This window comes from Oncorhynchus kisutch, unplaced genomic scaffold (assembly GCF_002021735.2).
Source record: "Oncorhynchus kisutch isolate 150728-3 unplaced genomic scaffold, Okis_V2 Okis04b-Okis11a_hom, whole genome shotgun sequence".
In the NCBI taxonomy this organism is placed as follows: Eukaryota; Metazoa; Chordata; class Actinopteri; order Salmoniformes; family Salmonidae; genus Oncorhynchus; species Oncorhynchus kisutch.
In genome coordinates, this window is record NW_022261981.1 from 5880449 (window position 1) to 5891070 (window position 10622).

Genomic DNA, 10622 nt, shown 5'->3' on the forward strand with positions numbered 1-10622 from the left:
GAGGGTTCTTGGTGTTCTCAGGGTGAGGAGGGTTCTTAGTGTTCTCAGGGTGAGGGGGGTCCTTAGTGTTCTCTGGGTGAGGAGGGTTCTTAGTGTTGTCAGGGTGAGGAGGGTACTTAGTGTTCTCTGGGTGAGGAGGGTTGTCAGGGTGAGGAGGGTTCTTAGTGTTGTCAAGGTGAGGAGGTCCTTAGTGTTCTCTGGGTGAGGAGGGTTCTTAATCAAATCAAATCAAATGTATTTATATAGCCCTTCGTACATCAGCTGATATCTCAAAGTGCTGTACAGAAACCCAGCCTAAAACACCAAACATCAAGCAATGCAGGTGTAGAAGCACGGTGGCTAGGAAAAACTCCCTAGAAAGGCCAAAACCTAGGAAGAAACCTAGAGAGGAACCAGGCTATGTGGGGTGGCCAGTCCTCTTCTGGCTGTGCCGGGTGGAGATTATAACAGAACATGGCCAAAATGTTCAAATGTTCATAAATGACCAGCATGGTCTTATAATAATAAGGCAGAACAGTTGAAACTGGAGCAGCAGCACGGTCAGGTGGACTGGGGACAGCAAGGAGTCATCATCTCAGGTAGTCCTGGGGCATGGTCCTAGGGCTCAGGTCCTCCGAGAGAGAGAAGGAAAGAGAGAAGGAGAGAATTAGAGAACACACACTTAGATTCACACAGGACACCGAATAGGACAGGAGAAGTACTCCAGATATAACAAACTGACCCTAGCCCCCCGACACATAAACTACTGCAGCATAAATACTGGAGGCTGAGACAGGAGGGGTCAGGATACACTGTGGCCCCATCTGAGGACACCCCCGGACAGGGCCAACAGGAAGGATATAAGGATCTTAGTGATCTCGGGGTGAGGAGGTTCTTAGTGTTCTCAGGGTGAGGAGGTTGTTAGTGTTCTCTGGGTGAGGAGGTCCTTAGTGTTCTCGGGGTGAGGAGGTCCTTAGTGTTCTCGGGGTGAGGAGGTCCTTAGTGTTCTCGGGGTGAGGAGGTTGTTAGTGTTCTCGGGGTGAGGGGGTTCTTAGTGTTCTCGGGGTGAGGAGGTCCTTAGTGTTCTCGGGGTGAGGAGGTTGTTAGTGTTCTCAGGGTGAGGAGGTCCTTAGTGTTCTCGGGGTGAGGGGGTTCTTAGTGTTCTCGGGGTGAACCCTCTTGTATTCGTCTTAAGGTAGTCACACTCGTATCTCTTCCTCTTCCAGTTTGGAGTGTGTCTACCTCGTATGTGAACCTGCCTCCTTTTTCATTCAACTGTTTGTTGATTTGATGCACCATCCAATCACCTTTATATCCTGTCCTTAAATGGTGGTTGAGCGTGATGGCCCCGCCTTCTATCATCTGCTAGAAACATCCTGAGGATGATCTGTACTTCCTGTACCCAGGTCCTTACAGGCTCTGATCTAACAGCAGTGATCCGGCAGGGCTGCACCTGGACAGGATGTTCTGTACTTACCCTGATGTGTTTACAGGAGACATTAAATATATTCATGAGTGGAACATTCTAGAACACCTGGAGATTCTCAGCCAGGTACTGAGACAGAAGATGGGAGGTTTGACCCCACTCTCACACTGTGCATTGCTGTGCCCCATCCATCACCAATAACCATAATAGTTATTCTGAATATGACATTAAGCCTCACATCTAACTTCACACCTTCATCTGTACAGGATGTGCTCTTCTTTCTTTCTGTCTTTCTTTCTGTCTTTCTTTCTTTCTTTCTTTCTGTCTTTCTGTCTTTCTTTCTGTCTTTCTTTCTGTCTTTCTTTCTGTCTTTCTGTCTTTCTTTCTGTCTTTCTTTCTGTCTTTCTTTCTTTCTGTCTTTCTTTCTTTCTGTCTTTCTTTCTGTCTTTCTTTCTGTCTTTCTTTCTGTCTTTCTGTCTTTCTGTCTTTCTTTCTGTCTTTCTGTCTTTCTTTCTGTCTTTCTTTCTTTCTTTCTTTCTTTCTGTCTTTCTTTCTGTCTTTCTTTCTGTCTTTCTGTCTTTCTTTCTGTCTTTCTTTCTGTCTTTCTGTCTTTCTTTCTGTCTTTCTTTCTGTCTTTCTGTCTTTCTTTCTGTCTTTCTTTCTGTCTTTCTTTCTGTCTTTCTGTCTTTCTTTCTGTCTTTCTTTCTGTTTAGTCTTTTTGGAGTGACTGTTTCTCTAGTGACAGGCAGACTGTCCAGTTCTCTGTGGTTGGAAAGTGGTTGTTTCCAGTGGTCAAACGTAGTGCAGTAGTTAGGGAATAGGTTGGTATTTGGGACAGAGTGTTAATTCCTGCTGCTGCTCTGCTCTGTTTCATCTCTGTCTGTCTGTCTGTCTGTCCGTCTGTCTGTCTGTCTGTCTGTCTGTCTGTCTGTCTGTCTGTCTGCCTGCCTGTCTGTCTGTCGAGTGTCTGTCTGTCTGTCTGACTGTCGCTCTACAGTGTTTGCTAGGTCTGTGATAGCTTCCTGATACATTTCTTCACACTTCCTGTTTCAGTGGTTGAAAGGGGCGGGGGGGGGGGGGGGGTCCCAGATCTGCTTGTGCTCTTGTCAACTTGATTGCTTTCATCATCAAACCATGTCATGGCAATGAGTGACAAGGAGTTGGCATGGTAACACAGACTGGCTCAGGCTTGGGGTGGGGAGCTTCAGTTCAAAAACCATCTTAATCACATGGCGCCAAATGTATGTCACATTTCTGGTAGCAGCTGCACTAGACTGCTAAACAAACAGTGGTTTTATTAATAGTTTTGGTGATAATAACAGCTGGTCGGCCGGTCTTTTTCTTTCTGACAAATGGGAATCCTCTAACAGTTTGGTCACATGGTCAGGTGGTAGACTAGAGACCAGCAACAGACTCCCAATTCCTTTTCAAATGTGTGTGTTGGTTTCCAGGACAGCTAGAAACTCCAGATGAGTTGGTCAAATAAAGTTAGGAGAGATTTAAAGTGCAACTTTTTCATTTGTATGTGGTGTTTTCCAATCCCTTGTATTTGTGTTGCGTGTTTTCAGGAAAGCCCCAACCTGTCTTTGAGAAGGGATGTTTCCAGGCCTCTGCCTGCCCTGTTGTTCAGCTGTCAGGTGGGGGTAGGGCGGACCAATCTAGCCATGATCCTGGGGACCCTGGTCCTCAACCACCTGAAGACAACCCAGGAACCACCACAGTAAGACAGGACTCAACCTCTGCAACCAAACTGTACCCTTTCCTAGAGATACACTACATGGCCAACAGTATGTGGACACCTGCTCGTCAAACATCTCATTCTAAAATCATAGGCATTAATGTGGAGTTGGTCCCCCCTTTGCTCCACTCTTCTGAGAAGGCTTTCCACTAGATGTTGGAATGTTGCTGCGGGGACTTGTTTCCATTCAGCCACAAGCACATTAGTGAGGTCTGACACTGATGTTGGGTGACTAGGTCTGGCTCGCAGTTGGCGTTCCAATTCATCCCAATGGTATTCGATGGGGTTAAGGTCAGGGCTCTGTGCAGGCCAGTCAAGTTCTTCCACACTGATCTCAACAAACAATTTCTACATGGACCTCGCTTTGTGCACAGAATCGTCTAGAATGTCATTGTATGCTGTAGCATTAAGATTTCCCTTCACTGGAATGAAGGGGCTTAGCCCGAACCATGAAAAACAGCCCTAGACCATTATTCCTCCTCCAAACTTTACAGTTGGCACTATGCATTCGGGTAGGTAGTGTTCTCCTGGCATCCGCCAAACACAGTTTTCTCCGTTGGACTGCCAGCTGATGAAGCGTGATTCATCACTCCAGAGAACGCGTTTCCCCTGCTCCAAAGTGCAATGGCGGCGAGCTTTACACCACTCCAGCTGATCCTGTTCTCTGAGCTTGTGTGGCCTACCACTTTGCGGCTGATCCGTTGTTGCTCCTAGACGTTTCCACTTCACAATAACAGCACTTACAGTTGACAGGGGCAGCTCTAGCAGAGAAGAAATTTGATGAACTGACTTGTTGGAAAGGTGGCATCCTACGATGGGGCAACATTGAAAGTCATTGAAAGTCACTGAGCTCTTCAGTAAGGCCATTCTACTACCTTCTACATTCTAGTGCCAGTGTTTGTGTATTGAGATTGCATGGCTGTGTTTTGAGAATGACACGAATATTAATTTCCACATAGTTTGCTGCTTCAGTGTCTTTAGATTTTTTTGTCAGATGTTACTATGGAAACTGAAGTATAATTGCAAGCATTTTGTAATGCTCCGGGTGTCGTGGGTGTGGAGTCAGACGCAGGGAACAGAGAGTGCAATGCTGTGCTCTTTAATGCACCAACGCACCACAGGGTGCTCACAACCAAACTGCCCCAAACACGGGGGCCGAAAATAGTACAACCGAAATACACGACCAGGAACAAACACGTTCCTCTACTACAGAACCGAAGGTCACAATAATTAATCCCGCACAAAGAAACAGGCGGGCCGGCTGTCTAAAGCCCAACTAATCATTCACGAACAGGTGCTACCAATAAACATACAAGGAGGGGGAGGAAAGACGATCAGTGGCAGCTAATAGGCCGGTGACGACGACCGCTGAGCGCCACCTGACCGGGAAGGGAAGCCACCCTCGGTCGGACTCGTGACACATTTCATAAGTGTCAAAGGCTTTTATTGACAATTACATGAAGTTGATGCAAAGAGTCAATACTGCAGTGTTCACTCGTCTTTTTCAAGACCTCTGCAATCCGCCCTGGCATGCTGCTGTCAATTATTTTCAGGGCCACATCCTGACTGATGGCAGCCCGTTCTTACATAAACAATGCTTGGAGTTTGTCAGAATTTGTGGATTTTTGTTTGTCCACCCGCCTCTTGAGGATTGACCACAAGTTCCCAATGTGATCAAGGTCTGGGGAGTTTCCTGGCCATAGACCCAAAATATTGATGTTTTGTTCCCCGAGCCACTTAGTTCTCACTTTTGCCTTATGGCAAGGTGCTCCATCATGCTGGAAAAGGCATTGTTCGTCACCAAACTGTTCCTGGATGGTTGGGAGTATTTGCTCTCTGAATATGTACTGGTACCATTCTTTATTCATGGCTGTGTTCTTAGGCAAAATTGTAAGTGAGCCCACTCCCTTGGTTGAGAAGCAACCCCACACATGAATGGTCTCAGGATGCTTTACTGTTGGCATGACACAGGACTGATGGTAGCGCTCACCTTCTCTTCTCCGGACAAGCTTTTTTCCGGATGCCCAAAACAATCGGAAAGGGGATTCATCAGAGATAATGACTTTACCCCAGTCCTCAGCAGTCCAATCCCTGTACCTTTTGCAGAATATCAGTCTGTCCCTGATGTTTTTCCTGGAGAAAAGTGGCTTCTTTGCTGCCCTTCTTGGCACCTGCCATTCTAAGCAAGCTCTGTACTGGTGGTGCTCCGATCCCGCAGCTGAATCAACTTTAGCAGATGGTCCTGGCGCTTGCTGGACTTTCTTGGGCGCCCTGAAGCCTTCTTCACAACAATTGAACCGCTCTCCTTGAAATTCTTGATGATCCAATAAATGGTTGATTTAGGTGCAATCTTACTGGCAGCAATATCCTTGCCTGTGAAGCCCTTTTTGTGCAAAGCAATGATGGCGGCACGTGTTTCCTTGCAGGTAACCATGGTTGACAGAGGAAGAACAATGATTCCAAGCACCACCCTCCTTTTGAAGCTTCCAGTCTGTTATTCGAACTCAATCAGCATGACAGAGTGATCTCCATCCTTGTCCTCGTCAACACTCACACCTGTGTTAACGAGAGAATCACTGACATGATGTCAGCTGGTCCTTTTGTGGCAGGGCTGAAATGCAATGGAAATGTTTTTTGGGGGATTCAGTTCATTTGCATGGCAAAGAGGGACTTTGCATTTCATCTGATTACTCTTCATAACATTCTGGAGTATATGCAAATTGCCATCATACAAACTGAGGCAGCAAACTTTGTGAAAATTGATATTTGTGTCATTCTCAAAACTTTTGTCCATGACTGTACACCTGTCAGCAATGGGTGTGGCTGAACTAGCCGAATCCACTCATTTGAAGGGGTGTCCCACATACTTTTGGTGTATGTAGTGTATTGCCAGGCTGTCATTGCATCTAAGACATTGTTTACCTTTATTTTACCAGACAATTAAGAACCGTCACTATGACATTGATCCAGATTATACCCAGAGGGCAACATTTGTCTCGTGACGTGTAAATTATGTTTTCTGTTTGCAAACTGTTTTTCTGCTTGAGTTAACATCATTATAACCAGATTTGCCCACTGGGTAGGCCTATATTGGGGGCGGCAGGGTAGCGGCAGGGTAGGCCTATATTGGGGGCGGCGGGGTAGCCCAATGGTTAGAGCGTTGGACTAGTAACCGGAAGGTTGCAAGTTCAAACCCCCGTGCTGACAAGGTACAAATCTGTCATTCTGCCCCTGAACAGGCAGTTAACCCACTGTTCCTAGGCCGTCATTGAAAATAAGAATGTGTTCTTTGCCTAGTAAAATAAAGGTAACAAATGATTGGTTGATCAGTGTCATAATAAACCACTGGGGATGTAGTTGGAATGAAGCATTTTAAAGATGGCCGCCTGTCCGGTTTGTTATTGTTTTTCAGAGTGGAAGAGGCAGAAGCCAAGCCCCTGTTCCAAGTCATTCAGACCCTCATCAACAGACTACCTGAAGGCCAACAGGTCATGGAAGAGGTGAGTGATGCTGAAATATGTTAACTCGTTAGATACATTGTGATACATCAGCATCTAAATAATTTAAAATATATATTTTTTAATATTTGACCTTTTTTTAACTAGGCAAGTCAGTTAAGAACAAATTCTTATTTTCAATGACGGCCTAGGAACAGTGGGTTAACTGCCTGTTCAGGGGCAGAACGACAGATTTGTACCTTGTCAGCTCGGGGATTTGAACTTGCAACCTTCCGGTTACTAGTCCAACACTCTAACCACTAGGCGACCCTGCCGCAGCCTCATAGACTGTCTCTCTGGTTCTTCAGGTTGACCAAGCGATCGCTCTGTGTTCAGAAATGCACAACATAAAAGAAGCAATGTATGAAAATAAGAAGAAGCTTGAAGCGATCGGAGATGATTTTCAAATTCAGGTGGGTTTATGTTTCAGATTGATCAAAACTTTATCAGTACTCTATGATGATGCTGATACAGTAATATGATGCTGCTGTGCTTAGCTAGTATGTTATGATTCTAGGGAGCTATAAGACTACTGTCTGACTCCTTGATGTCAGTCTCTTCTAGGGAAGCACGACCAAAGACTACTGTCTGACTCCTTGATGTTTGTCTCTTCTAGGGAGCTATAAGACTACTGTCTGACTCCTTGATGTTTGTCTCTTCTAGGGAGCTATAAGACTACTGTCTGACTCCTTGATGTCTGTCTCTTCTAGGGAAGCACGACCAAAGACTACTGTCTGACTCCTTGATGTCAGTCTCTTCTAGGGGGCCGTACCAGACTACTGTCTGACTCCTTGATGTCAGTCTCTTCTAGGGGGCCGTACCAGACTACTGTCTGACTCCTTGATGTCTGTCTCTTCTAGGGAAGCACGACCAAAGACTACTGTCTGACTCCTTGATGTCTGTCTCTTCTAGGGAAGCACGACCAAAGACTACTGTCTGACTCCTTGATGTCTGTCTCTTCTAGGGAAGCACGACCAAAGACTACTGTCTGACTCCTTGATGTCTGTCTCTTCTAGGGAAGCACGACCAAAGACTACTGTCTGACTCCTTGATGTCTGTCTCTTCTAGGGAAGCACGACCAAAGACTACTTTCTCCACAGAGCCATCCAGAGCCTGGAGCGTTATTTCTACCTGATTGTGTTCAACGCGTATCTTCATGAACAGGTATGGTGTTGTCCCAAATGGTTCCCTATTCCCTTTATAGTGCACTACTTTTGACAAGCGAGTATTATCTTTCACACATACATACAGGCCAATGTTATTTAGCATTGATTGTGCTGGTTTTCTGTCTGTCATTGTTTGTGCTTTGAGATGACAAGTGTCCTGTTTTTACCCAATACATCTCAAATACGAAGACATCTCAATCTTTATGTCTGTTTTTACCATGGCAAACAGACATCTCAGTCTTTATGTCTGTTTTTACCATGGCAAACAGACATCTCAATCTTTATGTCTGTTTTTACCATGGCAAACAGACATCTCAGTCTTTATGTCTGTTTTTACCATGGCAAACAGACATCTCAGTCTTTATGTCTGTTTTTACCATGGCAAACAGACATCTCAATCTTTATGTCTGTTTTTACCATGGCAAACAGACATCTCAGTCTTTATGTCTGTTTTTACCATGGCAAACAGACATCTCAGTCTTTATGTCTGTTTTTACCATGGCAAACAGACATCTCAATCTTTATGTCTGTTTTTACCATGGCAAACAGACATCTCAATCTTTATGTCTGTTTTTACCATGGCAAACAGACATCTCAGTCTTTATGTCTGTTTTTACCATGGCAAACAGACATCTCAATCTTTGTCTGTTTTGTGGTGTTGCAGTATTCCCTTGGCTTTGCGTCCAACTTCAGCCAGTGGCTGTGTGCTCACCCCTGGGTGTACCGCCTGCTGGCCTGTATGGACCTATCAGAACTCTCCGCTCCGCCTGATCTCGTCACCAAGGGAGCCCGCGTTCTGGTGAGAACCTCCCACCAAATGACATCACACTCAGTCAGACCCACTGCAGAACATCACACTCAGTCAGACCCATTGCAGAACATCACACTGAGTCAGACCCACTGCAGAACATCACACTCAGTCAGACCCATTGCAGAACATCACACTCAGTCAGGCCCATTGAAGAACATCACACTCAGTCAGACCCACTGCAGAACATGGAACCCAGTCAGGCCCATTGAAGAACATCACACTCAGTCAGACCCATTGCAGAACATCACACTCAGTCAGGCCCATTGAAGAACATCACACTCAGTCAGACCCACTGCAGAACATGGAACCCAGTCAGGCCCATTGAAGAACATCACACTCAGTCAGACCCACTGCAGAACATGGAACCCAGTCAGATCCACTGCAGAACATGGAACCCAGTCCATGTTTGTTTGCCTTGTGTAATGAATACAGTCACTGGAAATCTAACTCATTATCTTATTGACTTACTGTGTGTGTGTGTGTGTGTGTGTGTGTGTGTGTGTGTGTGTGTGTGTGTGTGTGTGTGTGTGTGTGTGTGTGTGTGTGTGTGTGCAGGTTGCTCATGAGTACCTGTCTCCAGACATACTCAGCACAGTGAAGGAGATGAAGGTGGCTAACTTCAGAAGAGTCCCCAAGATGCCTGTCTACGGCATGTCACAGCCTACATCAGAGGTATGATCAACACCAAGCCCGTAGCCTCTATCACATCTGGTCAAATGTCCAAAATGCTCATTTCAGCCGTTTCTCTTTAGCAGACATGACTTTTGAAGACGTCCCCAGTTGATCTTGTAAGTTTGTCTGTGAAGCTGAACTGAACGGGTTGTGTGTTCTGTAGGCGACAGGTGCGGTGTTGACCTACCTGACGGATGAGAAGAGGAAGTACAGCCACGTCCTGTGGGTCAACCTGCAGGAGGAGCTGGTTCTGGAGGGGAACGGACAGATCTTCACCCCCAGAGAGCCTTCCTGTATGGGGCAACACATCCCTGTCCCCGCTACAGACCCCACGCAGATAGAGGTACTATACACTATATATACAGCAGTATGTGGACAGCCCTTCACATTAGTGGATTAGGCTATTTCAGCCACACCTGTTGCTGACAGGTGTAACAAAATCGAGCCCACGGCCATGCAATCTCCATAGACAAACATTGGCAGTAGTATGGCCTTACTGAAGAGCACAGTGACTTTCAAGCGCGTAGCGCGTAAAAAACATTTGGCCTCGGTTGCAACACTCACTACCGGGTTCCAAACTGCCTCTGGAAGCAACATCACCACAAAAACTGTTCCTCAGGAGCTTCAAGAAATGGGTTTCCATGGATGAGCAGCCGCACACAAACCTATGATCACCATCGGCTGGTGGCCGACAGGTGGACTCTGGAGCAGTGGAAACGTGTTCTCTGGAGGGATGAATCACGCTTCACCATCTGGCAGTCCGACGGAAGAATCTGGGTTTGGCGGATGCTAGGAGAACACTTCCTGCCTGAATGCATAGTTACAACTGTAAAGTTTGGTGGGGTAGGAATAATGGTTTGGGGCTCTTTTTCAGGGTCCGGGCTAGGCCCCTTAGTTCCAGTGAAGGGAAATCTTAATGCTACAGCATACAACAACATTCTAGACGATTCTATGCTACCAACTTTGTGGCAACAGTTTGGGGAAGGCCCTTTCCTGTTTCAGCATGACAATACCCCTGTGCACAAAGCGAGGTCCATAAAGAAATGGTTTGTCAAGGTCGGTGTGGAAGAACTTGACTGGCCTGCAGAGCCCTGACCTAAACCACATTGAACACCTTTGGGATTAATTGGAACGCCGACTGTGAGCCAGACCTAATCGCCCAACATCACTGCCCCAGACCTCACTAATGTGCTTGTGGCTGAATGGAAGCAAGTCCTCACAGCAACATTCCAACATTTAGTGGAAAGCCTTCCCAGAAGAGTGGAGGCTGTTATAGCAGCAATGTTACAACATCTAGTGGAAAGCCTTCCCAGAAGAGTGGAGGCTGTTATAG

General features: G+C 46.2%; 1 protein-coding gene across 3 annotated transcripts in view; it reads left to right on the forward strand.

Moving 5' to 3' along the window:
• Positions 1–10622, forward strand: part of pald1a (phosphatase domain containing paladin 1a) — a 115280-nt gene that overhangs the window by 45959 nt on the left and 58699 nt on the right. For all 3 annotated transcript variants that reach the window (XM_031813075.1, XM_031813074.1, XM_031813076.1), the window contains 7 exons: positions 2974–3125; positions 6556–6643; positions 6949–7053; positions 7709–7804; positions 8471–8605; positions 9173–9289; positions 9453–9632. In XM_031813075.1, the coding sequence (XP_031668935.1) occupies positions 2974–3125; positions 6556–6643; positions 6949–7053; positions 7709–7804; positions 8471–8605; positions 9173–9289; positions 9453–9632 (873 nt within the window). The remainder of the gene's footprint in view (positions 1–2973; positions 3126–6555; positions 6644–6948; positions 7054–7708; positions 7805–8470; positions 8606–9172; positions 9290–9452; positions 9633–10622) is intronic.